Source organism: Scyliorhinus torazame, chromosome 4, assembly GCF_047496885.1.
Source record: "Scyliorhinus torazame isolate Kashiwa2021f chromosome 4, sScyTor2.1, whole genome shotgun sequence".
Classification (NCBI taxonomy): domain Eukaryota; kingdom Metazoa; phylum Chordata; class Chondrichthyes; order Carcharhiniformes; family Scyliorhinidae; genus Scyliorhinus; species Scyliorhinus torazame.
This window is the reverse complement of record NC_092710.1, coordinates 10,968,555-10,984,214: the sequence shown is the minus strand read 5'-3', so window position 1 is coordinate 10,984,214 and position 15,660 is coordinate 10,968,555. Positions and strand designations below refer to the sequence as shown.

At 53.2% G+C, this 15,660-nt stretch overlaps 1 protein-coding gene across 1 annotated transcript; it reads left to right on the top strand.

Annotated features, from left to right (window-relative positions):
• The first annotated feature begins 1,607 nt into the window (after nt 1–1,607).
• LOC140411555 (galactosylceramide sulfotransferase-like) lies at nt 1,608–13,898 on the top strand. Its single transcript, XM_072500636.1, has 3 exons — nt 1,608–1,685; nt 3,621–4,191; nt 12,362–13,898. Exons 1-3 carry the CDS (start codon nt 1,612–1,614, stop codon nt 12,893–12,895), a joined length of 1,179 nt encoding a protein of 392 aa, XP_072356737.1. The 5' UTR covers nt 1,608–1,611; the 3' UTR covers nt 12,896–13,898.
• The last annotated feature ends 1,762 nt before the right edge of the window (nt 13,899–15,660 follow it).

Here is a 15,660-nt window from a genome sequence, read left to right as displayed (position 1 = left end):
CAGTACTTACCCTCTGACAGTGCGGCACTCCCTCAGTACTGACCCTCTGTCAGTGCGGCACTCCCTCAGTACTGACCCTCTGACAGTGCAGCACTCCCTCAGTACTGGCGCTCTGACAGTGCAGCACTCGCTCAGTACTAACCCTCTGACAGTGCGGCACTCCCTCAGTACTGACCCTCTGACAGTGCCTCACTCCCTCAGTACTGACCCTCTGACAGTGCAGCACTCGCTCAGTACTAACCCTCTGACAGTGCGGCACTCCCTCAGTACTGACCCTCTGACAGTGCCTCACTCCCTCAGTATTGACCCTCTGACAGTGCGGCACTCCCTCAGTACTGACCCTCTGTCAGTGCAGCGCTCCCTCAGTACTGACCCTCTGACCGTGCGGCACTCCCTCAGCCCTGACCCTCTGACAGTGCGGCACTTCCTCAGTACTGACCCTCTGACAGTGCGGCACTCGCTCAGTACTGACCCTCTGACAGTGCCGCACTCCCTCAGTACTGACCCTCTGACAGTGCGGCACTCCCTCAGTACTGACCCTCTGACAGTGCGGCACTCCCTCAGTACTGACCCTCTGACAGTGCGGCACTTCCTCAGTACTGAGCCTCTGACAGTGCGGCACTCCCTCAGTACTGACCCTCTGACAGTGCAGCGCTCCCTCAGTACTGACCCTCTGACAGTGCGACACTCCCTCAGTACTGACCCTCTGACAGTGCAGCACTCCCTCAGTACTGACCCTCTGACAGTGCAGCGCTCCCTCAGTACTGACCCTCTGACAGTGCGGCACTCCCTCAGTACTGACCCTCTGACAGTGCGGCACTCCCTCAGTACTGACCCTCTGACAGTGCGACACTCCCTCAGTACTGACCCTCTGACAGTGCAGCACTCCCTCAGTACTGACCCTCTGACAGTGCGGCACTCCCTCAGTACTGACCCTCTGACAGTGCAGCGCTCCCTCAGTACTGACCCTCTGACCGTGCGGCACTCCCTCAGTACTGACCCTCTGACAGTGCGGCACTCCCTCAGTACTGACCCTCTGACAGTGCGGCACTCCCTCAGTACTGACCCTCTGACAGTGCGGCACTCCCTCAGTACTGACCCTCTGACAGTGCAGCACACCCTCAGTACTGACCCTCGGACAGTGCGGCACTCCCTCAGTACTGACCCTCGGACAGTGCGGCACTCCCTCTGTACTGACCCTCTGACAGTGCAGCACTCCCTCAGTACTGACCCTCGGACAGTGCAGCACTCCCTCAGTACTGACCCTCTGACAGTGCAGCGCTCCCTCAGTACTGACCCTCTGACAGTGCGGCACTCCCTCAGTACTGACCCTCTGACAGTGCGGCACTCCCTCAGTACTGACCCTCTGACAGTGCGACACTCCCTCAGTACTGACCCTCTGACAGTGCAGCGCTCCCTCAGTACTGACCCTCTGACAGTGCGGCACTCCCTCAGTACTGACCCTCTGACAGTGCGGCACTCCCTCAGTACTGACCCTCTGACAGTGCAGCACTCCCTCAGTACTGATGGTGTGTCCTCCTGTGTGTTTCCAGTGCTCCGATGTCTCTGTGGGAACGTCTGCTGCGTTGTTGCGCCTGTGGCTCGCGACGGATGCAGCACACGCTGCTGATCGCCATGTTCCTGGTGTCGGCCTACCTGCTCTTCTACAACATCTTCACAGCCCGGTCAGTCTCCGTGAGAGGCAGAGTGCGACACACAGAGAAAGGAATGAGTTGCATGGAGAAAGGGAGGGTTGTAGGGGCTGGAGGTGATTACAGAGATAGGGAGGGTGTAGGGGGCTGGAGGAGGTTACAGTGATAGGGAGGGGTGTAGGGGCTGGAGGAGGTTACAGAGATAGGGAGGGGTGTAGGGGCTGGAGGAGGTTACAGAGATAGGGAGGGTGTAGGGGGCTGGAGGAGGTTACAGAGATAGGGAGGGTTGTAGGGACTGGAGGAGGTTACAGAGATAGGGAGGGCTATAGGGGCTGGAGGAGGTTACAGAGATAGGGAGGGTGTAGGGGGCTGGAGGAGGTTACTGAGATAGGGAGGGTTGTAGGGGCTGGAGAAGGTTACAGAGATAGGGAGGGTTGTAGGGGCTGGAGGAGGTTACAGTGATAGGGAGGGGTGTAGGGGGCTGGAGGAGGTTACAGAGATAGGGAGGGTTGTAGGGGGCTGGAGGAGGTTACAGAGATAGGGAGCGTTGTAGGGACTGGAGGAGGTTACAGAGATAGGGAGGGTGTAGGGGGCTGGAGGAGGTTACAGAGATGGGGAGCGTTGTAGGGACTGGAGGAGGTTACAGAGATAGGGAGGGTGTAGGGGGCTGGAGGAGGTTACAGAGATAGGGAGGGGTGTAGGGGCTGGAGGAGATTACAGAGATAGGGAGGGTTGTCGGGGCTGGAGGAGGTTACAGAGATAGGGAGGGTTGTAGGGGCTGGAGGAGGTTACAGAGATCGGGATGGGTGTAGGGACTGGAGGAGGTTGTAGTGATAGGGAGGGTTGTAGGGGCTGGAGGTGGTTACAGAGATAGGGAGGGGCTGGAGGAGGTTACAGAGATAGGGAGGGTTGAAGGGGCTGGAGGAGGTTACAGAGATAGGGAGGGTTGTAGGGAGCTGGTGGAGGTTACAGTGATAGGGAGGGTTGTAGGGACTGGAGGAGGTTACAGAGATAGGGAGGGTTGTAGGGGCTGGAGGAGGTTACAGAGATAGTGATGGGTGTAGGGACTGGTGGAGGTTACAGTGATAGGGAGGGTTGTAGGGGCTGGAGGAGGTTACAGAGATAGGGAGGGGTGTAGGGACTGGTGGAGGTTACAGTGATAGGGAGGGTTGTGGGAGCTGGAGGAGGTTACAGAGATAGGGCGGGTTGTAGGGGCTGGAGGAGGTTACAGAGATAGGGAGGGTTGTAGGGGCTGGAGGAGGTTACAGAGATAGGGATCATTGTAGGGGCTGGAGGAAGTTACGGAGATAGGGGCGGTTGTTGGGGCTGGAGGAGGTTACAGAGATAGGGAGGGTTGTAGGGCTGGAGAAGCTTACAGTGATAGGGAGGGTTATGGGAGCTGGAGGAGGTTACAGAGATAGGGCGGTTTGTAGGGGCTTGTGGAGGTTACAGTGATAGGGAGGGGTGTGGGGGCTGGAGGAGGTTACGGGGATAGGGAGGGTTGTAAGGGCTGGAGGAGGTTACAGAGATAGGGAGGGTTGTAGGGGCTGGAGGAGGTTACAGAGATAGGGAGGGGTGTAGGGGCTGGAGTAGGTTACGGGGATAGGGAGGGTTGTAGGGACTGGAGGAGGTTACGGGGATAGGGAGGGTTGTCTGAGCTGGAGGAGGTTACAGAGATAGGGAGGGTTGTAGGGACTGGAGGAGGTTACAGAGATAGGGAGGGTTGTAGGGACTGGAGGAGGTTACAGAGATAGGGCGGGTTGTAGGGGCTGGAGGAGGTTACGGGGATAGGGAGGGTTGTCTGAGCTGGAGGAGGAGGGGCGAGGGCTGGATTGGGAATTTCGGGCTGGGATAATTGCTGAGCTGGTGACTGTGTGAAGGTGAGCGTGAGGCTGGAGGGCTGGAAAGGCTGCTTGGTGAGGCCAAAGGGAATACCCATCCCCCTGATGTTTGTTATCCCCCCAGCAGGAGCCCGCTGCCGAAGACCTGCTCTCGCCAGGCCAGGCCCAGCGGTCAGGAGTCGACCCGGCACTGCTCGCCCCAGTGGGACCTCATGTTCCTGAAGGTGCACCAAGCTGGAAGCAGCCCTGTGCTCAACATTCTGTTCCGCTACGGCGAGAAGCACCGTTTGAAGTTCGCCTTTCCCTCCGGACGCAGCGACTTCAACTACCCGGCGCCGTTCGAGCGCCGCTCCATCGCCGACTACGCTCCTGGGGCCTGCTACAACGTCATCGCCACCCACATGCGCTTCAACCGGGCGGAGCTGGGCCAGCTCCTGCCCCCCGACCGCCACTACTTCACCATCCTACGCCTGCCCGCTCCCCTCTTCGAGTCCAGCTTCCACTACTACAGCCCCACCATCCCCCTGACCTGGCGTATCCCGGGCCCCAACAGGTTGGCCACCTTCCTGGGGGACCCCTGGGCCTATTACAGCCCCGGGGCCTTCAACAGCCATTACCTGCGCAACCTGCAGTTCTTCGACCTGGGCTACAACAAGGACATGGACCCGCACGACCTCGCCCTCCCGGGCATCTTCAAGGTGACGGCCAACGCGGCGGGCACTTGCCAATCCGTTAGTGGGGGGGGGGGGGGGGGGCGGAGCTGGCGGGGGTGGTCAGGAGGGGGCACAGGGAGGGTTGCGGCCTGGTCCTCAGGGGGTCAGCGCAGTTCGAATCGCAGCTCCTGACGATTGTACAGAGAAATGTGGGGCATTGAAGGTGGCAAATTCAGTCATTCACAGCAGGCGGGCGTCCCTGGTCAGGCCCAGCATTTATTGCCCAACCCTAATTGCCCCTTCAGAAGGTGGGGGTGAGCTGCCTTCGTCAACCAGCTGCAGTCCCCGAGGTGTAGGTACACCCACTGTGCTGTTAGGGAGTTCCAGGCTGTTGCCCCGGCGACAGTGAAGGAACGGCCGATATATTTCCCAGTCGGGGTGGGGAGTGACTCGGAGGGGAGCCTCCAGGTGGGGGGGGGGGTGGGTTCCCAGGTATCTGCTGCTCTTGTCCTTCTCGATGGAGGTGGGCGTGGGTTTGGAAGGTGCTGCCTGAGGAACCTCGGTGAGTCGCTGCGGGGCATCTTGTAGATGGGACACACGGCTGACACTGTGCGCCGGGGGTGGGGGGGGAGTGAATGTTTGTGGAAGGGGAGCGATCAAAGCGGGGCTGCTTTGTCCTGGATGGTGTCGAGCTTCTCGAGTGTTGTTGGAGCCGCGCTCACCCAGGCAAGTGGAGACTTTCCCTCACACCCTGTGCAGATAGAGGCAAGACTGACAGAGGACAGTCACAGATAAAACTCGCTCTGAGCCATATCAACAGTTGGAGTTGGATGATGCTTCCTGAGGATTCGAACATACATAGAACATACAGCACAGAACAGGCCCTTCGGCCCACGATGTTGTGCTGAACTTTTGTCCAAGATTAAGAACAAATTAATCTACACCCCAACATTCTACCGTAATCCATGTACCTATCCAAGAGCCGCTTGAAGGTCCCTAATGTTTCCGACTCAACTACTTCCACAGGCAGTGCATTCCATGCCCCCACTACTCTCTGGGTAAAGAACCTACCTCTGATATCCCTCCTATATCTTCCACCATTCACCTTAAATTTATGTCCCCTTGTAATGGTTTTTTCCACCCGGGGAAAAAGTCTCTGACTGTCTACTCTATCTATTCCCCTGATCATCTTATAAACCTCTATCAAGTCGCCCCTCATCCTTCTCCGCTCTAATGAGAAAAGGCCTAGCACCCTCAACCTTTCCTCGTAAGACCTCCTCTCCATTCCAGGCAACATCCTGGTAAATCTCCTTTGCACCTTTTCCAAAGCTTCCACATCCTTCCTAAAATGAGGCGACCAGAACTGTACACAGTACTCCAAATGTGGCCTTACCAAAGTTTTGTACAGCTGCATCATCACCTCACGGCTCTTAAATTCAATCCCTCTGTTAATGAACGCGAGCACACCATAGGCCTTCTTCACACCTCTATCCAATTGAGTGTCAACTTTCAAAGATGTATGAACATAGACCCCAAGATCTCTCTGCTCCTCCACAATGCCAAGAACTCTACCGTTAACCCTGTATTCCGCATTCATATTTGTCCTTCCAAAATGGACAACCTCACACTTTTCAGGGTTAAACTCCATCTGCCACTTCTCAGCCCAGCTCTGCATCCTATCTATGTCTCTTTGCAGCCGACAACAGCCCTCCTTACTATCCACAACTCCACCAATCTTCGTATCGTCTGCAAATTTACTGACCCACCCTTCAACTCCCTCATCCAAGTCATTAATGAAAATCGCAAACAGCAGAGGACCCAGAACTGATCCCTGTTGACTGTTTACACCCGTGGAGGATTATATCCCGATCCGGGCTGCCTTTTAGCGTTTCATCAGCTTGAGTCACGTTCCGAATAAGCCTGGAAAGTTATTGCACGGCTGTCCGCGAGTGGCGCATTGATGACGCGGTGCGACCAAAGAACTGTCCAAATCTGTCACGGCTCCTTTACATTGAAGAAACTCCAGCGATGGTTCTGGGAGGGAAGAGTTTTATGAGGCCGGGGCCCCTCTTGTATTTATCTTGCCCACCACCGGCACAGTTGCGGAGGGCCCACCCGGTTCTGTCGAAAATGAAGACTGTCGCCAGAGGCACAGTCCGGCGTCCAGGCAAGGCCGCGGATATCGAGGGGGTCAGCAAAACGCCAGTGCCAGTCACAGCAGACGTTACCTGGTGCAGGCGTGCTTTGCGGAAACAGAGGGAGCTCGGTTCCTCTTGGCACACAGGACCACCCAGCTCTCGGCCACAGCGACATCTCCAGCAGGGCTGTTGACGGGTCGACGTGGAAGGAGCAGGCCGTGGCTGGTATTCCCAGATTTAGCGGCGAGGGCAGAGGCAACATAATGCGGGGCCTCCACTCGATGGACGTTTCCACATCACTCAAAATAGATGAACCAGGTCAGGTGGATTGGCCGTGTTAAATTGTCCCTTAGTGTCCAAAGATGTACAGGTTAGGTGGATTGGCCGTGTTAAATTGTCCCTTAGTGTCCAAAGATGTGCTGGTTAGGTGGATTGGCCGTGTTAAATTGTCCCTTAGTGTCCAAAGATGTACAGGTTTGGTGGATTGGCCGTGTTAAATTGTCCCTTAGTGTCCAAAGATGTACAGGTTAGGTGGATTGGCCGTGTTAAATTGTCCCTTAGTGTCCAAAGATGTGCTGGTTAGGTGGATTGGCCGTGTTAAATTGTCCCTTAGTGTCCAAAGATGTACAGGTTAGGTGGATTGGCCGTGTTAAATTGTCCCTTAGTGTCCAAAGATGTGCAGGTTAGGTGGATTGGCCGTGTTAAATTGTCCCTTAGTGTCCAAAGATGTGCAGGTTAGGTGGATTGGCCGTGTTAAATTGTCCCTTAGTGTCCAAAGATGTGCTGGTTAGGTGGATTGGCCGTGTTAAATTGTCCCTTAGTGTCCAAAGATGTGCAGGTTAGGTGGATTGGCCGTGTTAAATTGTCCCTTAGTGTCCAAAGATGTGCAGGTTAGGTGGATTGGCCGTGTTAAATTGTCCCTTAGTGTCCAAAGATGTATAGGTTAGGTGGATTGGCCGTGTTAAATTGTCCCTTAGTGTCCAAAGATGTACAGGTTAGGTGGATTGGCCGTGTTAAATTGTCCCTTAGTGTCCAAAAATGTGCTGGTTAGGTGGATTGGCCGTGTTAAATTGTCCCTTAGTGTCCAAAGATGTACAGGTTTGGTGGATTGGCCGTGTTAAATTGTCCCTCAGTGTCCAAAGATGTACAGGTTAGGTGGATTGGTCGTGTTAAATTGTCCCTTAGTGTCCAAAGATGTGCAGGTTAGGTGGATTGGCCGTGTTAAATTGTCCCTTAGTGTCCAAAGATGTGCAGGTTAGGTGGATTGGCCGTGTTAAATTGTCCCTTAGTGTCCAAAGATGTGCAGGTTAGGTGGATTGGCCGTGTTAAATTGTCCCTTATGTCCAAAGATGTACAGGTTAGGTGGATTGGCCATGTTAAATTGTCTCTTAGTGTCCAAAGATGTGCAGGTTAGGTGGATTGGCCATGCTAAATTGTCCCTTAGTGTCCAAAGATGTGCAGGTTAGGTGGATTGGCCGTGTTAAATTGTCCCTTAGTGTCCAAAGATGTGCAGGTTAGGTGGATTGGCCATGCTAAATTGTCCCTTAGTGTCCAAAGATGTGCAGGTTAGGTGGATTGGCCGTGTTAAATTGTCCCTTAGTGTCCAAAGATGTACAGGTTAGGTGGATTGGTCGTGTTAAATTGTCCCTTAGTGTCCAAAGTGTGCAGGTTAGGTGGATTGGCCGTGTTAAATTGTCCCTTAGTGTCCAAAGATGGGCAGGTTTGGTGGATTGGCCATGTTAAATTGTCCCTTAGTGTCCAAAGATGTACAGGTTAGGTGGATTGGCCGTGTTAAATTGTCCCCTAGTGTCCAAAGATGTGCAGGTTGGGTGGATTGGCCGTGTTAAATTGTCCCTTAGTGTCCAAAGATGTGCAGGTAGGGTGGATTAACCATGTTAATTTGTCCCTTAGTGTCCAAAGATGTGCAGGTTAGGTGGATTGGCCGTGTTAAATTGTCCCTTAGTGTCCAAAGATGTGCAGGTTAGGTGGATTGGCCGTGTTAAATTGTCCCTTAGTGTCCAAAGATGTACAGGTTAGGTGGATTGGCCGTGTTAAATTGTCCCTTAATGTCCAAAGATGTACAGGTTAGGTGGATTGGCCGTGTTAAATTGTCCCTTAGTGTCCAAAGATGTGCAGGTTAGGTGGATTGGGCGTGTTAAATTGTCCCTTAGTGTCCAAAGATATACAGGTTAGGTGGATTGGCCGTGTTAAATTGTCCCTTAGTGTCCAAAGATGTACAGGTTAGGTGGATTGGCCGTGTTAAATTGTCCCTTAGTGTCCAAAGATGTGCAGGTTAGGTGGATTGGCCATGTTAAATTGTCCCTTAGTGTCCAAAGATGTGCAGGTTAGGTGGATTGGCCATGTTAAATTGTCCCTTAGTGTCGAAAGATTAACAGGTTAGGTGGATTGGACATGTTAAATTGTCCCTTAGTGTCCAAAGATGTACAGGTCGGGTGGATTGGCCGTGTTAAATTGTCCCTTAGTGTCCAAAGATGTACAGGTTAGGTGGATTGGCCGTGTTAAATTGTCCCTTAGTGTCCAAAGATGTACAGGTTTGGTGGATTGGCCGTGTTAAATTGTCCCTTAGTGTCCAAAGATGTACAGGTTAGGTGGATTGGCCGTGTTAAATTGTCCCTTAGTGTCCAAAGATGTGCAGGTTAGGTGGATTGGCTGTGTTAAATTGTCCCTTAGTGTCCAAAGATGTACAGGTCGGGTGGATTGGCCGTGTTAAATTGTCCCCTAGTGTCCAAAGATGTACAGGTTAGGTGGATTGGCCGTGTTAAATTGTCCCTTAGTGTCCAAAGATGTACAGGTTAGGTGGATTGGCCATGTTAAATTGTCCCTTAGTGTCCAAAGATTTACAGGTTAGGTGGATTTGGACATGTTAAATTGTCCCTTAGTGTCCAAAGATGTGCAGATTAGGTGGATTGGCCGTGTTAAATTGTCCCTTAGTGTCCAAAGATGTGCAGGTTAGGTGGATTGGCCGTGTTAAATTGTCCCTTAGTGTCCAAAGATGTGTAGGTTAGGTGGATTGGCCGTGTTAAATTGTCCCTTAGTGTCCAAAGATGTACAGGTCGGGTGGATTGGCCGTGCTAAATTGTCCCCTAGTGTCCAAAGATGTGCAGGTTAGGTGGATTGGCCGTATTAAATTGTCCCTTAGTGTCCAAAGATGTACAGGTTAGGTGGATTGGCCGTGTTAAATTGTCCCTTAGTGTCCAAAGATGTGCAGGTTAGGTGGATTGGCCATGTTAAATTGTCCCTTAGTGTCGAAAGATTAACAGGTTAGGTGGATTGGACATGTTAAATTGTCCCTTAGTGTCGAAAGATTAACAGGTTAGGTGGATTGGACATGTTAAATTGTCCCTTAGTGTCCAAAGATGTACAGGTCGGGTGGATTGGCCGTGTTAAATTGTCCCTTAGTGTCCAAAGATGTGCAGGTCGGGTGGATTGGACATGTTAAATTGTCCCTTAGTGTCCAAAGATGTACAGGTTAGGTGGATTGGCCGTGTTAAATTGTCCCTTAGTGTCCAAAGATGTGCAGGTTAGGTGGATTGGCCGTGTTAAATTGTCCCTTAGTGTCCAAAGATGTACAGGTCGGGTGGATTGGACATGTTAAATTGTCCCTTAGTGTCCAAAGATGTACAGGTTAGGTGGATTGGCCGTGTTAAATTGTCCCTTAGTGTCCAAAGATGTGCAGGTTAGGTGGATTGGCCGAGTTAAATTGTCCCTTAGTGTCCAAAGATGTACAGGTTAGGTGGATTGGCCGTGTTAAATTGTCCCTTAGTGTCCAAAGATGTACAGGTTAGGTGGATTGGCCGTGTTAAATTGTCCCTTAGTGTCCAAAGATGTACAGGTTAGGTGGATTGGCCGTGTTAGAGAGGGAGATGGCCAGGGAGAGAGAGTGGGCGTGGGAGGTCTGGGAGAGAGAGGGTCAGAAAGGGAGAGGGACTGGGAGAGAAATGAAATGAAATGAAATGAAAATCGCTTATTGTCACAAGTAGGCTTCAAATGAAGTTACTGTGAAAAGCCCCTAGTCACCACATTCCGGCCCCTGTTCGGGGAGGCCGGTACGGGAATTGAACCCGCGCTGCTGGCCTTGTTCTGCATTACAAACCCAGCCGTCTAGCCCACTGAGCTAAACTGGCCCAGCTGCAGAGAGAGAGAGAGAGAGAAAGAGAGAGGGTCTGGGAGAGAGAGAGAGAGTCTGGGAGAGAGGGAGAGGAGAGAGAGAGGGAGAGGGTCTGTGAGAGAGAGAGAGAGAGTCTGGGAGCGAGAGAGAGGGTCTGGGAGAGAGAGGGTCTGGGAGAGAGAGAGAGAGTCTGGGAGAGAGAGAGGGTCTGGGAGAGAGAGAGAGAGGGTCTGGGAGAGAGAGAGAGGGTCTGGGGGAGAGAGAGAGAGGGTCTGGGAGAGAGAGAGGGTCTGGGAGAGAGAGAGGGTCTGGGAGAAGGAGAGAGGGTCTGGGAGAGAGAGTGAGAGGGCCAGAGAGATATAGTCAGAGAGAGAGAGAGCCAGATAGAGCAGAAGGAGGGAGAGAAAGAGTGAGAGAGAGAGAGACAGAGAGTGAGCGACAGAGAAATAGAAATAGAGAGAAAGAGGGAGAGAGCGAGAGACAGAGACAGAGAGAGAGAGAGAGAGACAGAGAGAGAGAGAGACAGAGAGAAAGTGAGAGACAGAGAGAGAGAGAGAGAGAGAGAGACAGAGAGAGAGAGAGACAGAGAGAAAGTGAGAGACAGAGAGAGAGAGAGACGGAGAGAGAGAGAGACGGAGAGAGAGAGAGAGACAGAGAGAGAGAGAGACGGAGAGAGAGAGAGAGAGAGAGACGGAGAGAGAGAGAGAGACAGAGAGAGACGGAGAGAGAGAGAGAGAGAGAGAGAGAGAGAGAGAGCCGGAGAGAGAGAGACAGATAGAGAGAGAGATAGAGAGAGAGAGAACATTCTTTCTGAATCTACCCTGTCTAATCCTGGTAGAATTTTGTAAGTTTCTGCGAGATCCCCTCTCACTCTCCGAAACTCCAATGACTATAATCCTAACCGACTCAGTCTCTCCTCATACGTCAGTCCCACCATCCCTGGAATCAGTCTGGTAAACCTTCGCTGCTCTCCCTCCACAGCAAGAACATCCTTCCTCAGATAAAACTGCCCACAATGCTCCAGGTGCGGCCCTGTACAATCGCAGTAAAACATCCCGATTCCGATACTCCAATCCTCTCGCTCTGACGGCCAACATACCATTTGCCTCTCTCCTGCCTGCTGTACCTGCCGCTTACTGTCAGCGACTGAGGCACGAGGACACCAAGGTCTCGCTTAGTGTCCCTTCCTATTTTTGCTGTCAAAGTGGACACCCTCCCATTTATCCACATTATACTGCATCTGCCGTGCGTGTGCCCGCTCACTCAGCCTGTCCGAACTATCATTGTGTGCAGGAAGGTGCTGGTGGAGGGGGGGGGGGGGGGGGGGGGGGATGTCGCAGCTGGCCCCTTTGAAGGCGACGTGCCCTGCTCGTCCAATCGGTAACTGGCGCGCCGGGACTACCTGGGCCGGGATTCGCCGTTTGCCGACGGCGACTCCGTAACCGGCGATCGGCCGGAGAATCTCGTTCTATCCCGCGGCCTGTTTGAGGCGGGTATCCGATGCTCCGCGCCACTCGCGGCACGCACCGCTGGGAAGACCTATGGGCCGTTCTCCGGCCCGTTTATTTCGTGGAGGCTGGGAGTCTTACCTGCCGCGGCTGCGAGCCCCTCGCAGATAGCGGCATCGGGGAGGGGGCCGCACCGATTCTTTGTCCCCGTAAAAAATGGCACGGATCGTCCGCAGTTGGCCTCCAAATCAGAGAATCTGGCCCCTGGAGTGTACGGCACTGTCTGAGCGCGCGGAGGAGGCAGGGCCGGTCGAGGATTTCCAAAGGCGATGGTCACCTGAAGAAATAAACCTTTGACGTGTTATGGGGAAAGGTTTGGGGCAAGGTGGGGGGGGGGGGGGGGGGAGAAGCCGTGTTGATTTTGGAGGAAGCCAGCATTGACAACACAGGCCTTGGCCTCCACCATATTGTAACCAAGCTCTGATTCTGTGGTTTTTCAGGAACTGGAGGCCCATTTCGCCCTTGTGATGCTGGCAGAGCACTTCGACGAGTCCCTCATCCTGCTCAAGGACCTGCTGTGCTGGGAGATGGAGGACATGATGTACTTCCGGCTCAACGCCCGGGCCACTGGCGACGTGGAGCCCCTGGACCTGGAGCTCCAGTGGAAAGCCCTCGAGTGGAACCAGGTTGACGCCCTGCTCTACGCCCACTTCAACCGCACCTTCTGGAGGAAGGTGGAGACCTTTGGGCGCACCCGCATGGCCTGGGAGGTGGCCGAGCTGCGCTGGCTCAACGCCCGCATGGCGGAGGCGTGCATCGAGGGCGACGGGCCGGTGGGGGCGGCCTTCCAGCCCTGGCAGCCGGCCGGCCGGCGGAACAGCGCGGGCTACAATCGCAAGCAGCAGGTCGAGGCGCCCTACGAGGAGCTGTGCAACGCCATGCTCACCCCCGAGATGCAGTACATGGGCAACATGGGCGTCAGCCTCTGGAAGATGAGGCTTTGGGCCTTCCTGCACAATCTGGTCAACTGGTAAGCTCAGGCCAGCGGGGGAGGCTGGGAGGGGGTTGCGGAAGGGCAGGGGAAGAGGTCTCCTGGGTGTAAACAGGAACACAGGTAGGCCTCTTCAGCCCTCCCTTCCCTTTGGGACCCGATCCCCTCTCACCAGCCTATTACCAGAGCAACAGGAGGATGCATCTTGGGCCTTCCCTTCCCCCTTGAGCCTGTTCTGTATGAATAAGAGGAGGCCTGCTCTTATCGCCTCCAATCCCTCTCCAAACTGTTACCATAGCAACAGGAGTCTTTGGGCCTCCATTCCCCCGCGAGGCTGTTTCCATAGCAACAGGAGTAGGCCTCGTTGGCCCTTCCTTCTCCCTTGGGCCCTTGGCACAACAATAGTTGGCCACAAAGGGTCTCCATCCCCTCTCGAGACTGTGACCATAGCAACAGAAGTAGGCTTCTCGGGCCTTCCCTTCCTTCTTCAGCCTGTGACCATAGCAACAGGATTAGGCCATCTCCAGCCTCCATTCCCCCTCAAGCCTGTTACCAGTAACAACAGGGGTAGGGCCTTTGGCCCTCGCTCCCTCTCGAGCCTGTTCCCCTGGGAGCAGGAGGAGGCCATTCGGCATCGACCGTGTCAAATCCTCCAAGAATTTTACACAGCTCGGTGAGAGCACCGCTAACTCTTCTAAACTCTGGGGAGCCCAGTCTCGCAAGTGGAGCCCAGTGGCTCATCCTTAACTTAACTCTGTTTCTCCATCTTGGTTCCGTAACCCTTAAGCCCACCATGTTAAATTGTCCCTTAGTGTCCAAAGATGTACAGGTTAGGTGGATTGGCCGTGTTAAATTGTCCCTTAGTGCCCAAAGATGTACAGGTTAGGTGGATTGGCCGTGTTAAATTGTCCCTTAGTGTCCAAAGATGTGAAGGTTAGGTGGATTGGCCGTGTTAAATTGTCCCTTAGTGTCCAGGGATGTGCAGGTTAGGTGGATTGGCCGTGTTAAATTGTCCCTTAGTGTCCAAAGATGTGCAGGTTGGGTGGATTGGCCGTGTTAAATTGTCCCTTAGTGTCCAAAGATGTACAGGTTAGGTGGATTGGCCGTGTTAAATTGTCCCTTAGTGTCCAAAGATGTGCAGGTTAGGTGGATTGGCCATGTTAAATTGTCCCTTAGTGTCCAAAGATGTGCAGGTTGGGTGGATTGGCCATGTTAAATTGTCCCTTAGTGTCCAAAGATGTGTAGGTTAGGTGGATTGGCCGTGTTAAATTGTCCCTTAGTGTCCAAAGATGTACAGGTTAGGTAGATTGGCCGTGTTAAATTGTCCCTTAGTGTCCAAAGATGTGCAGGTTAGGTGGATTGGCCGTGTTAAATTGTCCCTTAGTGTCCAAAGATGTGCAGGTTGGGTGGATTGGCCGTGATAAATTGTTCCTTAGTGTCCAAAGATGTACAGGTTAGGTGGATTGGCCGTGTTAAATTGTCCCTTAGTGTCCAAAGATGTACAGGTTAGGTGGATTGGCCGTGTTAAATTGTCCCTTAGTGTCCAAAGATGTGCAGGTTAGGTGGATCGGCCGTGTTAACTTGTCCCTCAGTGTCCAAAGATGTGCAGGTTAGGTGGATTGACCGTGTTAAATTGTCCCTTAGTGTCCAAAGATGTACAGGTTAGGTGGATTGGCCGTGTTAAATTGTCCCTTAGTGTCCAAAGATGTACAGGTTAGGTGGATTGGCCGTGTTAAATTGTCCCTTAGTGTCCAAAGATGTGCAGGTTGGGTGGATTGGCCGTGTTAAATTGTCCCTTTGTGTCCAAAGATGTGCAGGTTAGGTGGATTGACCGTGTTAAATTGTCCCTTAGTGTCCAAAGATGTACAGGTTAGGTGGATTGGCCGTGTTAAATTGTCCCTTAGTGTCCAAAGATGTACAGGTTAGGTGGATTGGCCGTGTTAAATTGTCCCTTAGTGTCCAAAGATGTGCAGGTTGGGTGGATTGGCCGTGTTAAATTGTCCCTTAGTGTCCAAAGATGTGCAGGTTAGGTGAATTGGCCTTGTTAAATTGCCCCTTAGTGTCCAAAAATGTTAGGAGGGGTTACTGGGTTACGGGGATAGGGTGGAAGTGAGGGCTTCAGTGGGTCGGTGCAGACTCGATGGGCCGAATGGCCTCCTTCTGCATTGTCGGGTTGTAAGGTTGTGCGATGTACACTGTGGAGACGGGGGGGGGGGGGGGGGGAGTGCACGTCTCTCGCAGTCAGTGTTGTGAGTGGCGCACAAATCAGCGTGGTCCTCACTTCACCCACCCTCGCTGGACACGTGAAGCACTTCATTCAACCAGTCAGATTACAAGGTGTGCGGGCGGCAATCAGTGGAATGGGGTAACGCTGGGCATGGACAACAAAATGCCTGGTGGACCGATCTCCAGGACCCAGACGGGCTGCATGTGTCTAACTCCACAATCCTGCCTTTGGCCCGTATCCCTGAGTACCTTTGCTTGACCAAGATCTATCCCTCTGAGATTAAAACTAATTCTGTGTGGCTGAGAGTTCCAAACATCTACCACCCTTTGAGTGAAGTAGTTCTTCCCAACATCGCTCCAGAACAGTCTTCTTAACCTGCGATACGCTACCGAAAACAGGTCTAAATTGTGTAATCTCTCCTCGTGACTTAAATTTCAGGTGGTTAGATCACACCGAGAGAATGGTGCCCGCTTCCGGGTGAATCGTAACTTTGTGTGGTCATTCTTTAAATAGAGGTCACCCTGAGTGAAGTTGCAGCATTTCAAACACTCGGAGGTTACCCCGAGAGCAATTGCTGCATT